Source organism: Megalops cyprinoides, chromosome 1 (assembly GCF_013368585.1).
Source record: "Megalops cyprinoides isolate fMegCyp1 chromosome 1, fMegCyp1.pri, whole genome shotgun sequence".
NCBI classification, from domain to species: domain Eukaryota; kingdom Metazoa; phylum Chordata; class Actinopteri; order Elopiformes; family Megalopidae; genus Megalops; species Megalops cyprinoides.
The window spans coordinates 69,859,521-69,882,967 of NC_050583.1; the positions used below are offsets into that span (position 1 = coordinate 69,859,521).

General features: G+C 43.5%; 1 protein-coding gene across 1 annotated transcript in view; it reads left to right on the top strand.

The window, feature by feature from the left end:
• Positions 1-653: 653 nt before the first annotated feature.
• LOC118775905 (RAC-gamma serine/threonine-protein kinase-like) overlaps positions 654-23,447 on the top strand; it is a 70,877-nt gene continuing 48,083 nt past the window's right edge. The window contains exon 1 of the mRNA XM_036525889.1: positions 654-816. Coding sequence (XP_036381782.1) covers positions 771-816 — 46 coding nt within the window. The 5' untranslated portion in view covers positions 654-770. The remainder of the gene's footprint in view (positions 817-23,447) is intronic.

Here is a 23,447-nt window from a genome sequence, read left to right on the forward strand (position 1 = left end):
CTGAGAGAAGAGACAAAAAAGAACCTCAAAGTGCAAGCTGTGCTCCATGCTTCAGTGCTGCACTAAAGATTCTTAAGGCGAGTTTGTTCATGTAAGCATTTTCGTTTAATAGTCTCAAGACGCTAATGAGACTATCAATGATTAGTTGTGATGATCTTATCTGTGCTTGCCTTGTTTCTTCTCACCCGCGACTCCATTTCAGGTTCTTTGTATTTGTGTGTTGTGTAATTGATTTTAACTGGCGAAAATTGTAATGATGGATGGGCCCTCCCCATTCACAGTCACACTGAAACAGAATTGGTACCATGTGGTGAATCTCTAGTAAAGTTGGTACTTGGTGGTAAAGAGGGAAAAAGGGAAAAAGGTGGTATTGTTGGGTAGAATTTCAGTTTTCTTTGTGTCTTTGTGTCTTTGTCATGTATGTGTCTGTAAGAATAAAGTGGAGGAAGCAGAGGGGAGAGAGAGAGAGGGAGAAATCCATGCGTTCCTTTTTTCTGCTACTTCCTTCCAGGCTGAGTCACCGCCGGAGAGTGGGAAGGTCTGAAGAGAGAGAGAGAGCGAGAGAGAGTGAGTGAGGGAGGGAGAGTGAGTGAGTGAGTGCAGCGGCTGCTGGAGTGAGAGAGAGAGAGACCAACGCACACAGAGGGAGAAGGGGGAGCACGAGCAAGCAAGCGAGGGAGGGAGAGCGACAGCAAGGCCGGGAGAGCTGACCCATCCCCCTGTCCCCCCCAACCCCCCTGCCGGAGCACCGGGCTCACTGGGGAGCCACCATGAGCGATGTCACCATCGTCAAAGAAGGCTGGGTGCAGAAAAGGGGTGAGTACCTCGCCCATGCTGTAAGCTGTGTGTGTTCTGTGAAATGCCAGGGACTGTGTCTGTGTGTGTGTGTCTGTGTGTGCATGTGTGCGTGTACATTTGAGGGTTTGTGAGTATGTATGTATGTGTGTGTCTGCTTAGCTTTACCACATGCCTACTCAGGGTCGTGTCTTTATTATGCGCAGGCTATGGCTCTGCTGAACATCAAGGCAGAGCCAGTGCCTGTGACTGAAACGGACAGAGTGTGTGGCTCCAGTCGCCTCCCTCAACCCTGCTCCCACTCTTGTCTATTTGGCCACCGTTATTGTTGGCAGGCACACTCAGGAGTGGTACGTTGTGTACGAGTGCGCTGCCTGTTGTGGTGATGAGATGGTTTGGCTGAGATTTACTCCTTCCCCCTGCTGTGTCTGGAATGAGGTGGAATTGCATTTGTCTTTGTGGTGAATCGAACGAGAGTCTCCATGCTCCCCCACATGGTTCGTGTACCTCCCTCCTTTTCAGTGGTGTGGCTGGGTGAGCCCTGCACTCTGTGTGTGTGTGTGTGTGTGTGTGTACATGTGTAAATTCTGCATATTACATAATGGACAGGACGTCCTCTGAGGAACAATGGCTCGAAGGGGAAGTGCTGGTCTGCTGCTTGCTGTGAGAAGGCTGGACTGATGGATGAGGAAGGGAGCGATGGGTCCTGTGTGACCCTGTCGGGAAGGCTGCCGTCTGGCAGTGCGATGTCAGACAGGGCACCCTGTCTGCAGCAGTTCCCTGCTGGGGGCTCTCTGCACACATCAGACATCAGACTGGCTAGGTGACTGTGGGTTGTAGACTCAGGACTCTGGGTTCAGGCCTGTGCCAGACTGTGGTCTGTACCGTCAATATGCTGGATGCTCCGGATTCTCCATCTCTGTGCTGTACTGAACATTAGATGCACTGGGTCCTCTGTCTCTGTGCTTTCTACTCTCTGCTCTGTGCTGTGGGCTAGCTCTTGAAACGTGGCCTGTTTTCTGTTCTTTACTGACCATCACAGAGACTGAATTTTGTGTCTCTGTGCTGAGAAATTCATTCTCAAACTTACTGAGATGTACTGTATGCTGGGCTGTACCCCATCTCTCCTCCCTCTCCAGTGTGTACATGTACAGTGCTGATTGGCTCTAGTCATTCGAGTCCTCCCTCCCAATTCACAGTAGAGGTATGGGCTGGTAGTTCACGCCTGACACACTTGAGTTAATTTGGAGGACTCCAGGTATAGGCTTGTCAGTCATTTCAGAGGCTGAAATTAATTTTGTGGAGAAAGTGCAAGCAGTAGCATCGAGGGTCACTGGGCCTTAATGCTGGATTTGATTTGTGGGTGTAGGATTCTTGCCCTAAGGATTCCTTCAAAGATATACAGATATTAAGATATCATGCTTTATTTTTAGACAGGTTTAAATTTGGCCAAAAATTCCCTTTTGCTGTCTACTTGTCTCTTTCATTGAATGATTGTTTTATTGTCATAAGCTGTTACTTTGTGTAAAAACATTGGTCTGAATTCTTCACATTTGAGTGGAACAAGTATGCCTCTACTCTCCTCTGGAATTAAATGGATTGATGTGTTGCTTTTTTATGTAGAGCTTAACACTTTATTCCCCCAATTAATGCAGACTGTTGATGATGGGAATGAAAATTAATGCACTGAGCAAGCATTGCTGGTGACACAGCCTGGTCTAGTATAAGTCTGATCTGGTGGTACACACTAATTACACCTTTGTGTGTGGTCTTAACATACAAGCAAGACAAACTTGATACAATTCAACTGTCCCTTTAAAAGAAACATCTCAATGTCCTGCATCATCCCTACTGTCTTCCCAGAGTCACGCCCAACACAGAGCCAGGGCTGGAGAAAGCCGAGAAGACTCAGCCTTGAGATGGGAAACAAACCTCCTTTTGTTAGGCTTGGATCCCCTCCAGGGTGACCCCTCTCACACCAGCACCACCCACCCCTTCCCCACTTCCATTTTGATGCAGTGATGATGCTACACAAGCTCTGCTGGCCCCTGGCCCAACATGGGCTGCGTCCACTTGGCTATTTTTTAAAAATAGACCCCTGGCGATTCAGGGGAGAAAGGGGGGAATGACGACATGATTTCCTGTTTACTCCATAGCTCAACGGTGCATCGCTAAAGAGGGCCAGCCTGAGCAACGGATGCTGTCCCTGCCCTCTTGACCTCTCCCCCTCACTCAAATGTTCTGACATGTGTCACCGGAGTACAGATTCACGGGGCATGTCTTGTAAAGAGGGCTTTTAGGTCCTTTGTGTTCTGCCCGCAACAGCCATTTTGCTTTGGGAGAGATGTATGAGGAAGCATTTAGGAATGCACGCTGTATTTTGCGAACTGTTCACAAACTAGCATGTGAAATGTGAACACAGAATGGAGCACAGCTTTTGAAGTGGGCAGTTGGTGAAACACTGTGTTCTGTGTGTTGTTTCTTATTTCACCTGAGCTGTCAGTGTGTCTGCTGAACCACGACTATTTCCATTGCATTTGAGTGATAAATCAGTCAGCCAGCCCCCTTCTCTTTGTGTTAAGCCATGATTGATTTATGGAAGCTGTGACCAGAGGCAGTGGGTAGACCTCACATTGTAAATGTGCAGTAGTAGCTTGAGTCTGAGCACTGTGAGTCAGACATAGATGAGCACCTGGGCTGTTTAGTTCAGTTCTTTAGCTCATCTGCTATGAAGTTGATTCTCAATGGACAGGCGTGTCAGTATGACTATTTCCTTCCTCTGCTCATGTTCCCTAAGTTCCCAATGATATAGGGTAAATAAATGACAGGTTTAATGTAGGTTTAGGTTTCAGTATAGGTGGCTTTGTCCAGAAAGGAGGTATGGTGTATGTGTCATCATGTGCGCTTAATTTTTGAGGAATGTTTAACAAAATGTTTGCTCATTAACCTGTGCGGCCACATTTATTTCATTCAGAAAGAATCTTCTTGAAGTATGTTCTTGTTGTCTTAACAGAATGCTGGATTCAGATGCTTTCATTCAAGCATTCAAACATTGTTACACAACCAAGGGAAACACTCATTGATATCTTTCAGTTGGTAATTTAGCATCTGTTAAAATCATGGCTGTTTCAGTGTGGTGGATTTGGTTTAACAGCTCTGGGTCCTTGTCAGTTTTTTGAGTCTCATGTCAGAGGTCACAGTACGACCTCAATGTGTTCTACAGGTTATGACTATGGTGTGACCATGGCTCTTTGTAGATTGTAATGGTGATTGTAATGGTGATTGTGATGACCTACACTGGGGTCCAAAATTATTGGGACACTCACTTTTTTTTCCTGAAAACCCACAATATTTTTGCTGCATATTCCATCAGACATTGGGAAAAGTTATATTTATGTCAATGTCAATTTCAGCTTCATCTTCTGTGACCATGTTCCAACCTTGTTAGGTTTATATATGCTTCAGTATGAGTGTTCAATTAGGAGGCAGGGCAACGTTCAATCAGGCCTAATTGAAGTGATGGTCATTTTGTTCACTTGTCTGCACTCAATAAGTATGTAGGTACCTTTTAAAATTAAGTGAATGTCATGGAATTGTCAGTTTGTTTGGCAGAATTAATGTCATACATATTATTAAAATGTTGGAAATAAGGGTAGTCATCAGGCAATTGTGTGCCAACCACATAAAGAGATGTTTTGAAAATGTTAATAGTTGCCAAAACATGTAACTGTTTTTGCCACACCATAAATTAGGTTCGAGTGATAAAACTAATAGCTACATGGACACATCCACACTTAACCACAAAATGCTCAGGTGTCCCAATAATTTTGGACCCTAGTGTATATTCCTGTGAATTCTGAATGAGAGTAGGCGCAGCATGAGTATGTGTGATGTCACCAGTTTTTCCATAAGGATGCTGGTGTTGCTGCTCCACGAAGTACTAGGCATGCTTGATCCCACCATCACCTTATTCTCACTCACACAGAACCTGGCAGATACAGGTTTGATACCAAAGTAGTTAATGACCATACCCTTTCATACTCACCCAGTTACAGCTTTCAGTGTGCAACCACAACATTTTCTATATTGATTTTGTATTGAATTGGCGCTGGAGTACTGGAAAAACAAAGTAGGGATATGACTGACTGCACCGCTGTAGATCAATCCATTTCTAAAACTGTTTATAATTAAAGGTATAAGCTACCACTCATTGAGTATTGGTGATAGAAATCCCTCACAGATGAATAACACAAAAAGTCTGTTTTTAGCTTTGTCTGATATGAATATTGCAAAATTTTACTGTGGAAACCTGCAGGTTTTTCTAAGAAGAAAAAAAAGAAAAACACAGGAAAAGTTTTTGGTTGCACATCGAAAACATAAAGAAGTAGGTATGCAGGAACCATTGACTCCTGTGTGTCTGTGTCCAACTAAACATATCCCCCAGTGGTTAAGAAAATATACAATTTCTGGATTCTTGAAAAATTAAAATGAATTCCAAGTTCTTTGTAGATGAAGCAAATGTGATAAATGATAATGGTGAAGTTAAAAACAGATCATTTTTCCATCTGTGGTATTTCAAAGAACACCGCTGTAAGGGTACACAGCAATTTGAGCCTGGGCTGGCAGGTCTGCTTTATGTGGAGGGCCACACATACCACCTGTGCTTCCTGTCTTCATTGGAGTGCTGTGTCTGGAAAACTCAGACAGGAGGACAGTGGAAGGGAGAAGGACACATGCCCTTGTACTCCTGGCTGCCATACCACCCCCCTGAGCTGTCAGGGTAGGCTGCAAAGCCGTGCCTCTGGCCACCATGCTGTCTCTGTTGTCATACATAGGCTTCCCTCCCTGAAAGCATATCAAGTCATACAGTTTGTGTTATGATGTGGATGAATCTTGCCATTAGACGTAACACAGCATAGCAGGGAAATGGCTGACTATACAGCAGGATTCCTGGATTATCAAGTATTAATTTATGATGATTTGTCCTGAACCAGGGCAAGTTAGTCGGTCTGAAATACCCAGTTTCAGTTATAGAGAAAACCAGTCAACAGTTGCTGACGATAAGCTAAGTTCGGCAGCCTCCACAAAACTGTGCTCGTATAGTCTGTGAAAGAAATGTTTTGTAGAATTTCAACTTACGGTGTGCTGGCAGCTCGCCAGTCTGTGGCTACCATTCTCCTATCAGAGCCTTAGATTAGTGACTGACTGTGGGCCACAGGAAGTGACTGCCTGTTGTCAACAGGAAGTGACTGTCTGTGGCTGGTGTGGGCCTGAGAGGGGACAGTGAGGTCTGTTATGGATGAAGTCGCACTCAGTTGGGCTTGGGTCTGCCTTTAACTGACTGGCATTGTGAAGGAGAAGGGAGAGTGGCCATGTGACCAGGGCAGGAAGCTCATGTCGTCAATGGCTGCTGATAATAATAGAATTAGTCAGGCTGCATTACACCTGGGGCTGCCCAGCTCTTCGCCTCATTCCCTTCCCCTTTGCCCTTGTTTTGGCCTCATTTCATGTGCAAACGTACTTGTAAAAGTACACATTTGCCCTTGTAATACATGAACTATGTCTCAGGAAATGCATCTGAAGCACAGCGGCTCTGATGATGTGTAGCCAACATGAGTCGAAGGTGATTCCATAGAGGATCTTGTGCTGTTTTATTTTAACTGTCTCTCTACATAATGCTGAATCTAGTTTATGTCAAATCCCCTTCAGCATAAGTGTTAGCCCCACCACTTCAAGTCTGTCCATCTCCACTGCTCTCCCCTCTTCTCCTCCTCTTGCTTCGGCACGAGCTGTCAGCCACTGGGGAGTGTGCTCATGTTGAGTGCCCCCCTCAATCAAAACTTGCTGTATGTCTGAGCATGGTGGAGCACATGCCATATTTTGACAGCTTAGGGAAATGAAGGGATGGCAAGGGCCTGGGCTGGGGCCTGTGGGGGTTATCAGCACCCCAGCATAGGGTCGCGGGCTGACTCAGAGCTTCCCGCAGCAAGCCAGGTCAGCGGATCCATGCCGCAGTGTTAGTCATCAGTGTTCCGGGACATACACACAAATACACGCACACAAACACACGCAGAACTAAGATAGAATCATGCACCCATTGCACCTAGTGATGAATAAGTATGCCTGTATTGATACATGTGCTGTCTCTCTTGCCTCCTTTCCGACTGCGCTCAGCGCATGTATTAATAATGAGGAGGCTGTGCTCTGTGTGAATGCATTCCGGTCTCTGTGCACTGCCCAGGGCTGGCCTGTTGTTAGTGCTCTCTTGCTGTAAGCACTGCATAGTTATTAGTCCTCCTGCTGACTGATCTGCACTGATATGCGATGACCGGGCCTGCTGGGGCCTCATTTACTTGCCACTGGTTACTCAGTGCCCACATTTTTTTATCACATCACCATGTACATCCCCTCAACCTTGCCACAGAAACATGCAAGTGGCCATTATTGTATTTGAATATCTAGCCACCATGGAAGGGGTAGTTCTGTTCAGATACCAATAATAAGTTGCTTTCATGTGGCAGTGTTTGCTTTAGTACTGATGTATATCAGTAGAGATAAGATAAAGGATATTTACAGATGGGTGCAGCGGTGTGGCATAGTGGTAAGGAGTAGGGCTTGTAACCGAAGGGTTGCTGGTCGATTCCCAGCTGCTGCTGTACCCTTGGGCAAGGGTACTTGCCTCAGTAAATATCCAGCTGTTAAATGGATAACGTATAAAAACTATAACCTTTGGAAGTCACTCTGGATAAGAATGTCTGCTAAATGACACTAATGTAATGGTTTGATGTCACCATCAATATTGTGACACAGTGGCAACATTCTTTTTTTTCCTATGTAAATTGATAGTTCAAACTATTTGCTTCCTAGATCCTTCCTTATATGTAAGGATCATTATGTCATCAAAGACCATACAACTGAGGGCAAATAAGCTTTCAGGCTGTTACACAGATCATCATTTTGTTCTTATGTATCCTGTAGGATTTATGTATTCGTAATACACAGGTTTAGTCATTACTTTGTTTTGTTTAGTGTCAGTAGCCGGCATGCAGCTTCTATATTAGCTCTGTGTTTCTACGGACTCAGTGGCATCTCATATGTCTGCTGCAATAAGTTGGGTGGAGCCCAGTGTTTACCCTGTTGTAAATTTGGGAACCCCCATCTTGATGACACAGACCTGTTGTCTGTGTCAGTAGATAACACTGTGTGTTACCAATATTTGGGTGAAGTGGAAAAATGTTGATACCTTGCTTTGAAGTGCATCTCTGGAGCAGCAGAAATAGTGCTTTTTCAACGTTTGTGTGTATGCCTGTATCTGTATGAATGAGCATGTCTTTCCATCTGCCGGTGTCTGTTTGTCTATGTGTTTAGTGTTAAATTTGACTCTTGATATGTTCAGCAGAATCAGATCAGTGTATTCAGAGATGTTGATGTTCATTCAGAAAAATGTCCACATCAACTATTATGTAACAAGATAGTTACATTGTTTATTATGATTTTTTTTCAATCAAAAATTTCAATCACAGTCAAATCCCAACTTGCAGTTTTAGGCTGAGCTTAAGGGAACCCGTGAACACTCTGACCTGATGTAATGAAAGAGCCAGAGCTCTGGTACTTTAATCAAGATGTCCACCAAATCCAAATCCGTATCCTTGGGAAAGCCCAAAACACAAGCCAGGGTCAAAACCACATGGAGGGCTAAACTGGAATCCGTGCAAACAGTCTGAATCACAAGACAAAGAGCAAGGTCAAAAAAAGACAGGCAAGGAGGTCAAAAAACAGGAGCAGAGTAACAAGTAGAAACAGCAAAGAAACCGTTCAGTAGAGCAGGCTCGATACCTCACAAAGAGGTGCCTGAGACTGCAGTCCTTAAATACCCCAGCGGTGATTAGTTGAATTTGCTGCAGGTGTGGTTAGAACTCAGGCGACCCAGAGCATGGGCGTGGCTGAACAGGGAGCTGGCTGGAGGCAGGTCTGACACCTGACCTGAAGTTAAAAAGCCATGGCTGGCCAGTCATTGCAAATGGTAATTAGTTGATGGATCAGATGTTAATTTAATGTTCCAATGAAATGGCTCACTTGATTTTTCGGTCTTTGGAGACCACAGGGTGTATTGCATTTTTGTTGCAATTTGGCCCATGCTTTGTTTCCCAGAAAACTTTCCATACTCTTTAATTGTGTAGTCTTTGTCTTAATCTTGATCATAAACACATAATTAGTGCTTTATTTGATTATTATAACAGGAATGGGAAACAAACTTTGGACAGATTTCATATGCACTTACCTTTGCCTAATTTGACAAGGAAGATTGAACATGATTGAAGATTGACGTTTGAATTCCCAAACAGCATTAAACCATTATTAATGAATTCACTGAGCTGTTTTACCCTCATTAACCATTTCATAAAAACTTGCCAGCTCTCATCTTCTGTTTTCTGTTGCCGGCTTTCCATAGTTCCCACCAGCCCTGCACAAGCTCCTGTTCACGGCATGTCCCACTGTGGCCACTCAGTCATGTGTGAGTGTGAGCCTTTTGCTCATCTCTAGAGCTCGCAAATCACAGAGCTCGTTTGAAGTGGCAGGCATTTCCACTGGTACGTGGGAGGGGCTCAGAACCCACCTGTCACCGAGAAGGAAGGCCCACACCTTTCTGCTTGGACCCACTAAAGGAAAACACCTGTATTGTCCATTATAATATGCGTGTAATTACACATACATATTATTTCATTAGCAAAGTTGGTATAATTTTTTACACTGATAAAACCTCAAATCTCTTAATACTGTATTAAACTTCTGGCGTTGAAAGAATGGATTGCCGACTAGAAGCACCCGACCCCCGTCAGCAGTGGGTGTAGAGTCCCAGGTGTCATGCATGCTTTGATGATACCAACAAATTTCCAAGACATCAGGGATCATTTAAAAAAAATCATTTAATGAGCTCTTCAGTAGGCTTCAGCAGATCAAGAGTCAAATTCATTCTAGCTTGTTGTCTTTCTTATAAAGGCTCTTATGTCGTCAGCAATAATCTTGCCTTGGAATGCCAGAAGTGGTTTTCATTCTTCTACACTGAAGTCAATAAAACAAAGTGAGCTACATCCATGGTGACAACAGCAACAGCATGGAATAATATGGCTTCAGAGTGACTAAATGATTGTTTTGCAGATGATCAGAGGACCTTTTTTTTCTTTCTGTGTGTAACATAGTATCAAACATTTATCCAGAATCCCAGCGATTATTTTTGTGGAATAGTGTTGTGGACTGGATTACATGTCAGATTTGTTACAAAGTGGCCAATCTAGATTAAAGGTCACCAGTCTGTGGACCCTTCAAGGCAGTACATGTGGCTCTGAACGTAAAGAAATAAAAAACCAACATCCATTACAAATTTATTATATTGGCATCTACTCTCCATACAGAACGCAGTTAAAATTGCACGATCATGCCTGGCTGTGTACACCTCCTTCGCGTCAAGAAGCACTGAATAAGCACCAAGATTCCATGTGGACATTGCTGTTTCCCCCTCTGCCACACACCAGTCAGACTAGCAGCCGCGACAGCATCAGCCTCCATAGAGCAAAACCCTGCTGCGGCACTCAGCATTCTCTTCATGTCTGATGGTCACAAGGGAACGTACGTGCTGTCAAAAAGCACCATGCGCTGAGAGTCTGGGGCAGCGTACCTCGCACGTCTGACTTTTACTGCTCCAAAGAAAGATAACGGACAATTTAAGCTGTATGTTTTATTCATCTAAATCCGCCTGCACCGATCAGGTGCGGTGCAGGGAGCACGTATATTTCACTGCAGTGTGAAGGTTAGCTGGCAACACAGGCTGTCGTTTCAAAGCAGCCATTCAATGTGTAGCCTAGTTGCCATGAAATGAAAGAAATACATTTGAACTTAGCTATGTCTTGTGCTTGGAAAGTTTTAAGGGCATACTGCATGCACACCAACAGTAGACCATCAGTAATTCACTAACACCTTATGTCTATCAGCCATTCATACATCTGACTGCTACCAAGCTGTCCACACATAAGAATGATGCTTTGTGTGTAATATGGTTTTTGTAGCGTACCTGTAGACCCCATAAAAGCATGAACACATAAAATGCTAATGCTTGAAATAGCAGTAATTTTGCTATTATTATAAGTGTTCATTAATTCAGGTACAGGTACAGTTAAGTCTATCAGGTTAAACTTCTGTAATTTTTGTGTACCTGGAGGGGATTGTTGCAGCTAGCGGATGCAAACAGGTTTTTTCGGTCTGATTAGGTCTGATTAGGTCTCTCCTTCCATTATGGGCCCTTCAATTAATGACATATTAAGGCAGACTACTTTCTGTACCATTGAGACAGGATATTCTGGCCCTGGGTTATTTTCTGGCCCTGCAAGTTTTGACTTTGTATGTGCTATGTGCCACACAGTGTGGTGTAATGTTAGTGAGCAGGGCGGCAACTGGATGTCTGTTCAACTGTCAGGTGGGAAAGTGTCCTGTCCCTGAGCACGGTAAACCTATCCGTCTGTATTAAAGAATGAGGACACACTAAATAATAATAATGCTCTTTATTCCTAAAGCACTGCTGAGTGGAGAAGGCTGAGGTTACGCTGCTCAGTGCTAATCAACTTTCCGGATGCTCTCGTCACAGGGGTAAATGTCATGGGCCAGTCCACTCTGATCCTCACAACATGCTGCGCACAACAGGTTTGTGTGTCCATTAGAGGGGGGCTGCCACTACTGAGCACAGGCTTGATAGGCCTGAAGAAGGTTCCATAAAGCAGGAACAGCTAACATTTGCCTTGTAGGATGATGGTTGGCCCGTGTAAAAATTTTGGCTCTTTAAGGTAATAAGAATCATTGAAAGTTGTTCGGTTAGACATGCCCAGGGTCAGAATTTCAGTGGCTATTGACTTGGCCCCTGACAATTCGAAGTGCCTGTTAAGTGAGAACAAAAGGTAAACTACCACCCCATGTGCACATTCTTTCAGTGTTATAGTCAGTGATTCTGCTTTTTTGTGTCAAATCCAAAGTTAGTTAAAGGGTTAGCCAGCTAACCCTGAAGGCAATGTAGGTTAAGTGTTGCTTGTAACTGCTCACCCTCTGTTACTCTAATCTCACAGCCAAAATAGGCTTGTCTGTCTGTTTGGTTCCACATCTGGCACCCGAATTAGACCAGCACCGCAGCCTGCAGCTAATCCATTTAACAGCCCTTTCACAGAAACAGTGTGTTATGAAAGAGCAAAAGTGTGTGTCTCTGCATTAGAGAGAGCAAGACTGTCTGTTAAAGGGAGGGAGAGACGAAGTAAGCGATTGAGAGCAGTTGAGTACATTTAAGAGAAAGAGACAGAAGGTGTGTATGTGGGTGTGTGTGTAGGTGTGTGTGGCGTGCTCCTCATGGCAGCATTTTCATGGGCGTGTCTCTTTGGGTTGGCTTTTTTTCTGTATGTCCCTGCTACAGAACCCCCACTGTCTGCAGTGGTGGAGCGGGCTGGCTGCAGCCACCGCACTGCGCCCTGCACAGCGTAAGCCGGGCGGTGCTGCCACTCACACTCGTGAGTTCGCCGAGTTCAGAGCAGCCGGCGGGGCGCCATGCCGGACTGCTCTGATATCAATCACCAGCCACTGTCTTTTGTGCTACCTCTCCCAGTCTTGCAGAGCTGCTGCTCAATGAACCCAGTCAAAACACTGAGCACCCACATCCACCCAGGGTTTAGAGGCGATGTTAGGAGCCTGTGCATGCTCATCCACAGCCACATGTTCTGGGCTTGCTTTAAAACAGAGGCAAAGTCACCTACCTTGATTATGCCCCAGTTTGTTGTGTTTTCCTGGAAAGCACCATATCGTACCATTTTATTGTGGGGAGATCAAGAGAAGCGGTTTGATGTGAATCGATTCCACTCCGAAAGATCACTGGAAATCAAATATTTTCCCTCTCCTGGTCCAGAGCTCGGTGTCAAATTTCAGGGATGTGGAGTTCTTTAAAAAGTGAAAAAGAGACCACTGCATTTTGTCCCAGGACTTCGGATGTGCAGAAGGAGGATCTCTGATTACCTCCTAAGTGCAGCAGAGGTCCGATTGCTGGAGAGGTCAGCAGGATTAGGAACCAAACACCTGAAATCCTCTCAAAGCTTTCCTACCTGTATGAAAAAAAAAAAAAAATCATGTTGAAATGTAAATCCTAAGTACAACGTGTACTATATACTTCATCTAAAATCAAAATGTATTCTAAATTTATTCTAAAATCAGAATCTACTCTGTATATACATTGAGATAAGTCAATTATTTCATTGGTTTCATGTCATTGTGTACTTTTTACATAATTAAGTTTATTATGTCATTGCTGTTCTTTTGGGGAAACACCAGAATGTCCATTTTGTACATCATGGTATTTTTTATTCATTGCAAAACATAACAAACACAATGCTACTATGATGTTGTATAATTAAGGAATGAGGGGATGTTTCACTCATATGTAGTGTTGTCACAGCTATTTGTGTGTGCTGCTGTTTACTTGCATGCCTGCTGTGTCACCTCATTCCTGCTGGCGCCTCCCTCCTTTTGCACTACGTACTTGCCTGGTCTATGTTGATAATCATCCTTAATGGGTTTCGGTAAAATGTATGAAAGTGCATGTCACTTCTGTTACACTCGTGTCTTCTCTCACTATGAACACAAGCAGGGGCGAACTGTTGATTCAGCGAAACCATGTAAGTATTTGGTACAGCAGAGCAAACTTTCTGTGCTGAGTGGCATCTGGACCAGCAACAGAGGACAGCACAACACACTAGCAGCAAATTGCTAATGCCATGGCAGCTTCTCTCAAAGTGGGAAAACGTATAGGCCGACTGGAAATTGGAAAATTTTAAATTATTACAGTTAAATTCACAAGTATTGCTTACATTAGTTGTATTTTTTTTTGCTTGTCCCCCTTTATACACTTCCTTTCCTTGCATTAACCACTGTACTTGCACACAAATGCTGATGCACAGCGAGTAAAATTCTCTCATCCACTTGCATGCAGCCAATAGCTACTTTCTACAGTACAGGTCCTATAATACACCAGGAGATCAGATACCAAAAAAAGAATTGATCCATCTACCTGATGTTAGGTGAGCAGCTCATAGGTGGCCATCAAGGAGCAGGGTGCGTGAGGCCCAGGGATCAGCTGGCATACCCACCTATTCCCCGGCAGAACAAACCCAGTTTGTTCTGTTGCTGTTGGCTCCCCGATCGCAGCTGGACTTGAACCCAAGCCGCTGGGCTCAGGCTACACTCAGAGAGAGTGGCTTGACTGATTGTGCCACTTTAGTCCCTAGAGTTATTTTTTTTTTTACTTACCATAACTTGTAACAATGTACAGTATGGGTCTTACAAGCTATTATTATTTTTTAGTCTTAGTATTTTTTCATTATTTATGTGCCATTGGGACCAATCATAAATAATAAACAGATGTCTGAGTCTGAGAAGTACTTTTTAACTACCTGCTAAACCCAATGAATGACAAAGAAATCAAATATCTTATATTACATCTTTAAGCAATCATGCAAACTTTCTCACTGTTGCTTCCTTTCATATATTTATCTTTATACAGTTATTTTTGATATCGTGTTACTTTTTTACCTTCTCAGACTGGTATTGGTTTGAAATGAATCCTGGGATAGGAGGGAAATGATACTGTGCCTGCGAGTGTGTGGATGTCATGCCGTTACTTTACAGAACAACAAGCCTTGAATAATAGCTGTGCACCATCAGCATGACCAGATTAACACATTGCTTTTCTTGATAACTGACTATGAGATATTACTCCCATCAAATTGTGATTGGCATCTAGCTAGAAACATGTACTATAGCACTATTAACGTGCTTGTTAACCATCCAGGTCTGATAGGTGAATCATACACAGCAAAAGAGTATTTTGTCACTGAATTGGGATGTTGTCATAGATGCATATCATTGTTGATATGGAATTAGATGATTTCCTGTTTGGAAGGGAGGGGCAGAGGCAGTTAAATAAGCCTTTCATGCTCATGCTTTCTGTGCTATGTGCTAAAGGGGTGTGGCCCTGGTCCAGAAAGGTGGGATAGGGTCATGAAGAGGGGTTATAAAGGGGTCGTGCAGAAGAGCCTTAGAAACCTGTCATATTCCCCTTTAAAAAATGAGAATGGCAAAAAAATGGCACCAGTATCAGTAACAAGTTATAAGTTAACAAGTGGTAATTTTCCCACAATTCTACAGTACTGTTTTTGGAAATGATGCTGTTTTGCAGCTGTTAGTATCAGGCTGAGTGTGCAGCTGTCTTATGATGCTGTGTCGCTGCCTGCGATGGTAATGTCTGTGGCTTCTCCTTTTTGCACTTTGCATTTTGTTACCATTTTTAGAAGGAACTTTCCACCAAATTGCTGAATAAGCTAGTCCTGAAAAGTTCCCGGCAAAATATTTAATTAGATGCTTGAGCGAAAACTACATGCGAGTAAGAGTGCTTGCCCTCGGGTGGCCTGATGTGGTGAGCCGTCACCACTGCGGTTGCATCAGAGGGAACAATGTCATGTGCACATCAGCCTCACTAGGTGCTGTCATCCAGGCTGCAGATTTTGTGCCTTCTTAAAGAGGCTGTTTTTTGTCATTGTGCTGGCTTTGGAAGGTGGCTGTGAATCCAATTGGCCTCGATGCTCAGGAATGTTTACCTGCTGTGCTCTGCCTCTCTGATGTCACAGAACTAGTTGTCACACTTGTTTTTGTTTGGTTCTGCCTGTGGCTTAGAGGGCCTGAGTGTGCTATCTTCCCTGTAAGTATCTGAGCTCATCCACATAAATGTCCAGGGAGGTTTTCCGTCCATAAGCGGTGCTTGAGTAGTATCGGATTATTCAGCGAATGGTGGTTACCCCTGATTTAAGTTACTTTCAGTTTTCCCCTGTTATTGAATAAAGGAGGTAACAAGCAAACCAAATGTGTAGAAAACAAGTCCTTTTTTAAAGTCTTCCTTAGGATTAGTGGCCAGGTGGCTAATTTTCCCAGTTTTAATACAGAGCAGATTGGAGCCGCTTTCTCTTAAAGCCTGGAGGACTCTGTGCATTTTATTAAGCACAGTACAAATAATGCACAGCCAGCAGCTTTCCCCAATTTAGTTCACCTGCCCCTGTGAATGCATTTCATTTATTTTTACCCATTAAAATATGTGGTTTAATATGAAATCAGCACATTTTGCCCTAGAAAACAGTGTTGGATCTGACCATTTGCTTAGCTAATTTGCTTTGAAGATGGCTCTTCTTCTTCCTCTCCAGGGGGATTTAGGTTTTCGTATTACACATGTTGTAACATACTTGTTTTTATTGAAACAATCTGGATAACACACCTTTCTTAAGGCTATAACTTCAGCATCTCACTTGGGATATGAACCCAGGACCTACAGGTCCTGAGGGAGTCCCCACAGACTCTGTCATACCCAGGATATAGATATGTATCTGTCTTTTAAGCTAACAAAATGCTTCCCCTCCAGCTAATGTTGTTCTAATCTGAATAGGATATGTTAAAGAAACCAAAGCAGATGCTGCCTTCAATTTCTACTCCACTGCCATTACCTAAGAACTTCTGCCTCTCCGAGAAATTAGTGTGTAACAGTGACATAACCGTCTTAATTGAACTGTTATGGGCCGATTTTAACAGCTGAATGTGCAGTTCTGTTGTGTCTGAATGGAAATACCAGCAGGAATGGGTGGACCACTGTGGTGATAATGCAGACAGGATTGAGCAACAGAGATTAATGATAGCTCTCTGCACATTATGCTGCCATCTATCTCCTGTGGTGCACAATTGAATGGACAGAATCAGTTAATTATCAACACAAACAGCTTCAACCTAAAACATTGCTGCTCATGTTTACCTGGCAGGGCATTATGTTTCATAGTGACTACCCTTATTTTCGGTGCAAAAAAGTACAACTTGGAATTGCGAGTCACTTACAGAATCTTACTATCTTTATGGAACACTAGACTTTACAGTTAAGCACTGCACTCTGCACTGCAGCAAGACACACAGCCTACTGCTTATTCTGAAGTCTGAGCATTCACTTTGCCAGTATAAAGACATGAGTCATGAGTGATCACCCAAGGCAAGAACCATTAAACCATTTCTAATGAAAATTGTGGCCTACAATGCAATCAAAAACTGAGGGTTATGAAAACAAAGGATTTTATAGGAGATTCATTGAATTTGATAGCTCCTCTGGGATTCCTATAAACCTTTTAATGGAGATCATATCACCCTTTATAGCTTTAAAAAGATGTGCGCTCATACAATTAGGTCTAGGATGTCTGGTGTGTTATTCATGGTTCAGTCCCTGATATTGCAACAACAGATAACCCATTCTTTTCTTCTTAATGAAAACAAGCCTAATGCTTTGCACTGTTTTTTCAGGGCCTTTCTGTCACATTCTCTCATGATATGCATATGGTGTTTATTACCTTTTCAGCTGTATTTTCCCCCACAGACAACTGCAGAAGGAGTTTTGTTCATTTCCTTGTATGGAGGCTGGGGGTAATGGAGATTGTCCTTGGTGACCGAGTGGGAAACATCAATACAGAACCCATAGCCAGTTTCAAAGGCCAGCTGGCAGCGCCACCAGAAAGCACTGACAGAATGACATGGTTATCAACAGGTGCAGAGGGGCTTTCGTTTACATGTGCTCCTCTTAAGGTGACATAAGCTTCAGTCTTTATTCCAGGTACTTTGAGGTAGAGGATAGTTATTGTGGCATCTAGGTCCCACATCCAGACCTTTCTTGTGATTACATATACACAATAAAGAACAGGGCTATATGGACTGAATGACTGAGCTCTGACTTGGCAAGGGCCACAAGGCCAGGGATCTTTTACACTAAGGTGTGTTCAGCAGGAAATAAAAGATGAGACACAAGAAAAAAAAAACATAAAATTGCTGCATTGTAAAGGGTGCGTTGGGAATGGTGCTGTATAGTGTCAACCAGCTAGTTGAAAAAACAGATCTGTGGTGCTTCAGTTCTCTCACGCGTGGATCTGACTTTATAGAACCAAAAAGGACAAATGGTTGACTTCGAATATTGAATTCTCGTAAAAAAAATCACATTTGTTACTATTTCTGCTCCTTGCCAATGTCTATCAGAACCTACTGCTGTGCTCACCACTGCCGACTCAACGCTTTAGTGTACAGCCTGTTCTTTTCCTCTGTGTGACAGCGCACCGCCAGGGACATGCAGCAGTTGGTCGTCAGTGAGAAAAAGGAAGCCAGTGGGAATGATGTCTCAATAAAAGCACTTAACTTCATTATACTTTAGAACAGAATGTCCTGGGTGGCGGAACCACAAGGAAACATGATGGTGAAGATGATGTGTTTGAGAAACAGACACAGACATTAACAGTGGTGGGTGGAGTGGAGCTGCCTGCCATTGCACAGTCCCCCTGTGCAGTTCCCTTGCGCATTCCGGTATATGGCTGTGCTCCCTCTTTACAGGTTCCGCAAAGGTTCTTTCAGGCTTAGCATTGTGCCATCGTTGTGCTCTTAAGGTTTTCCTTTGTCTGCTGTAAAAGGAGAATAATATGAACTTGTACTAAACTTGTACACTAAAGCAGCAATCGCTTCTTTGTGGTGCTGCATTAGTGACTGGCATGATGGGGTGGAGTGGGCAGCAGCTGATTTCTGATAACATAGGGTTCAAGGTCAGATACAGTTGTGGAAATTATAAGTAAATACAGTCTTTAACATGATATGCTGCATTTATACCTGAACATGGCTAGTGCAAAACAATGGACGTTGCATCCCCTACAATCCAAATGGTTATTGTGGAGCTGTTTCACTCACCAACTAATGCAAAGGAGAACAGACCCAGCTAACCTCAGCTGTTTAGCAGGCACCCTGAAAAAACAGTGCTGATATTTGCCATTTTGTTTCACACAGATGACATGCAGCCTAACATTTCCAAGGTAAACATTTGGTATAAGGCATGTGGGGTGCCCTGGCAGTAACTCCACCCTGTCATTGTAATGCACAACGCATTGCTGTTACGTGAGGGCCTGACAGTGTCGACAGCTCCAATGACAGTTTCATCATGGATGGACTTTTGGGTCACTCTGCATTGACACTGCGAGTGAAGGCAGATATGCTAAAGCTAAAGCTAAAGGCTTTGTTGCTCTAAATGGTTCAGAATGTTGACTAATCTTTAGCTCTCACTTGTATTGGGTTATTAACCCTCATTGATTTCCTTGCTTAGCACGCCATCCCGATCAGCGGTATACAGTAATGGCCTAAATGGGTCTTTCCAAGGCCAATGATCAGATGACTGAACTGAGCCAAACTAGATTTTCAGTATCATGTTGTCTGTTTTCTTTGCCTAACATTTAGTGCTTGAAACAGATCAGCCGAACCTGTCTTAGTGTAGCCCACCTATGCCCCTAGTATGACTGAGTTTTTGTTTGCTCACATCTGGCCACGTGTGACATTGTAAAGATTCCCATTGAGTTAAATCCCAGCCATGGCGATGACCTTCCATGCACATGCCCAACTATTCAGCCCCCTGTATGCTACCTCATTACAGGTCTGTGTGATCCTTCTTGGTAGGACAGGGTCAGAATGTATGTATATGTTTGTGTGGTCATTTTGAGATCACCTGATCCAGCAGTGCCTGCTCATCCCAGCAGGAAGTGGGCTCCCACACAGCGATAGGTCATCCCCCCTCCATTTTTCCCACTGTCATTGGACAGCACACCACCCTGCCAGGCCAGCCATCACCCTGCATCACGTATTGCTCTCAGCTGAAGGTTAATCACCAGATGTGGCCCTCCTCTCTGCTGTTTTGTCTTTTTCCCTATCATCTTCCCAGAGATGACAATTAGGTGTCCAAGGGCAGGAGAGCAGGCAGTATTTTTAGCCTTCCCCAGCAGGGCCTGAGCTGTAAAAATGGATCTATGTTGCCAGGCATAATAATCGCTCACTGAGCTACCTTTCATCACCATACGTTTCCACAGACAGTAATGATGCTTCTGACAAGTGACTTTTTCATCTGAGGACCAGAGTTATTGTCATATGCCCAAGGTGCCCATTCTGACCCTTTTTGCACTGTTTTTCCAGTTGTCAAGTTAGCAGGGTTGACTGTAATGTACAACAAACCTTTTCAAGATTGGTTTCAGTGTGGATATAGTCCAAAAAAAAGTCGGTTTCATGTGTTTCCATTACATTAAATCTTGACTTAAAAGGGATGTAGGCAAGGCTGTCATTCTTGGTGGTATCATTGCTTGTGGCTTTAAAAATTTGGCTGGACTCCGGATGTCAGTTTATGTGAATGAAAAAGGAATAATAAATCAAAACTACAACTGTCACATATTAGGCTTGTTAGTATCATAGTGACATAAGCTTGCTGTCTCATCTCTTACTGTGCTTGATACATTCCTCATGATCCTATTAGCATTATTTCCTAAAATAAGGTCAGTTAGAAGCTTATTGAAGAGCTTTTCTTCAGGAAACAGTCAAGAGCCAAGAAGTATCTACAAGTTTGAGTCATCCAGGTCTGTTGGGTAAGCTGTGTTAAGTGAAGTGAAAAGGTCAAGAGCTAAAGAACTGCTGGCTTCAGTTGAAACATCAGTACCCTCTGCTAAAGGCATGAGGAAGCACCATCAAATATGGGGGATGCGGCAAGGAAGTCAATGGAGTGATGTGCTTTGGGCTCCCAGTGTCATGTTGGGGCATGTTGAGTGATCTAAAATAACCTTGCAGCGCAGTTGAAATATATGCTTAGAGAGTCTTTCAAAGATCCAACAACATTTTGGTAAGCTCTAATGCAACTGTTATCAGTAGAGCCAAGTTTGCCCATAGTTTTCAGCAAAAAGGGAACCCCACTAACCATCACGTGGTTAAAAGGGAAAAAAGTCACACTTTCCAAGAAGTCAACGTTAGGAATCAGTGGCTAACCTTTTTACTTTTCTCCCTTTATTTTTTCCTCTTTTCATCATAAAGGAGCTAGAATTCTCAAAAAATGACTAATGCAACATGCTGAGTGGTGCTAAGTAACACCAAGCATTGACTAGAAGTTACATGAGTAGGTTTTGGACAGGACAGAGTCCACTGTGCTGTCAGTATGTGAGAGATGTGAGGATTCACTTCTCCACTCCCCCTCTTTCTCTCTCTTACTGCAGGCATTGGGGGTTCCACCATAAGGGAGTGGTTTAGGGGCATAGACTCGTGACCTGAAGACTGAAGGTTTGATTCTCAGGTGTGGTACCCTTGGGCTTGGTGTGTAATTTACATTTCTGCAGTAAATATCTATCTGTATAAGCAGGTAAAATTTAAAATGTAAGCGATGTAAGTCGAGGTAGCTACAAAGCAAATGAACAATGTATGTGGGGTCAGGAACATGGACAAGCTGCAGATCATTCACGGAAGCCTAGCAAGAGGGGGCCTGAATTATATCTAAGGTGAAGTTCCATAGCACAAATTTTATTATACATATCTGAGTGGTAAACCCTGCAAACCAGATGGTGCTGTCAAGGCAAGTGATAGATGTCTAACTGAAGGGAAGCTATGAATACAGAATCCAGTGCACCATGTCCAGAGAAAGTAGACTTCAGCTTTATGTACTTAGTGCATTGCTCTGTGTGCTACTGTAGAAAGCAGTAGCTTACAACACTCCTGGGATATGTTTCGATAGGGAAAAGTACTCATTCATGTTCACACACATTCTTAAACCCACAGAGCTGTACAGCTGTGCGAAATGCCCTGTCCTCTTCCTCCACTGAGATGAGCAAACTCTTTGATATGATTAGCTGTCTGCTGGTGCTATATTTAGGCGAGATTATTACTGTGCGTTCTGCATTCTTTCCCAGGCTGTCACGATGGGATGGAAATCTGTGCAGCCAGGGCTATTTTCTCTTTCACTGTCCACATAACTCCCAAACCAGGAAATCTCCAGGAAGAACATGGTGGACTCCTGAATTAAGAGAGTGTAATAGAGATTTGTGCTACAGTTAGATCACGTCCTCTGGTGTATGCACCAATGTGCCAGACATCTATCACATGGTCACTATAAGGAAATGCACCAATCAAGAGAAACTCAATTGAATTGGTTTGCTTCATGAATGTAATAAATGAACAGTGGATTTTTTTTACTAGGGAGTGCAAGCTTTTATTTTCTGGTTCTTGTCATTGTTTTTGCTATATCTGTAAATAAAATGGTGTTTGAGTAGTGCCATAAATGTCTGTTCTTTTATTTGTTTTCAAGGATCAACTTTAGCATAATGTTTTTCCATATGTCCACGACACTGGCATTGTGGGTAGAAATAAGAAAGGGTGCTTTTTAAATTTTCATAAAATGCAGTGCTATTCCTGCTAGTTTGGTTTCCTAATTGTCATTGATTGTGGCCCTATTGTGGCTATTGTTTTTTCAGTATTGTTTTACTTATTTAATGAGAACTCACCTGTAAGTTAGTAATTTACCATATGATTAATACATAGATGGTAATGGGGACACATTCTGAGTAAGAAATAGTAAAAATGGATCTTTAAAGACTGAGTCTGTGTTATGTACATACATATACACACAAATCTGCATGATGTTTGGGACCACCATCACCAAAAAAAAAATCTAAGAAAGTATTGGAAGAGTCCTGCTGTAGGGGTATGTAGGGTTTCGACAGGGTACTTGGGATTCATGGTGTACCAGTGTATTTTTTTCAGTTCTCTATTTATTCAGTAGTTTATATATTCATTGTTTTTTCATAATATGGTGTTTAAAGTTTTAGAAACTGAGGCTGCAGGGAGTACATTTAAGTTTACCAGTGAGACCACACAAAAGTACTGTGTAAACTCTTTACATCCAGTCACTGTGAAATTGTTCACTCTGTGTTTTATGCCACTGCAGATACTGATAAAAATATCAGTTTGTAGCTTTTACAGAGAATATGATTTGCTCTGTGCCTGCATAATGTAAAAGTTTGGTGAGTGCAGCGCTAGATGTGTGAAGCCTACCTCTAGGTGAGGTTAGCCCACATGCAGGTGACGTAGAGACTGATCTGAACACTCATAAGTGCAGTACAGTGCTTCCCCTCACTGGCCGGTGGTGTCACCTGCTGCCTTGCGCATGTCACACAGACAGTTTGGTGGCCACGGTGCCCTGTTTGTGCAGGTCGTTGAAGGGACTGGGGTGGGTTGGTGGGTAGAGAGACGGCAGCAATGCACGCACACACACAGGCGGGCAGGGGAGGGCCAGACGCTGGGAACGGCCTGGGAATGCGACAGCTGCAGGGCTGCAGTACAGAGGGGTGGGGGTGGGAGGGGTGGTCTGATTCTAAAGAGTGGTCCCCTGTGGGAGGTTGCGTGTGTGTGTGTGTGTTTGTTGTTTGTGTGTGGTGGGTGGGTGGGGGGCTCCCTCAGCACCAAGGGGGCAAGTAGCTCCTCTCAGCCAAACTCCCTATTGTAACAGGGCCCTCCTTGCAAAAAGCTGGCCGCGGGGCACTCAATGTGCACAGATGGCACCCAGTGATTGGTGCATATCAATAAGAGTGGACACCAAACAAAAACCCAAAAACAGAGATTAGGCGCACTTGGCCCTCCTTTGTTCTTATGCAGTCTGTTAAAAGTGTTGTTAACCTGCCCCAGTGTTTGAAACATTAATATGTACACATTAATACGTATAATGTGTA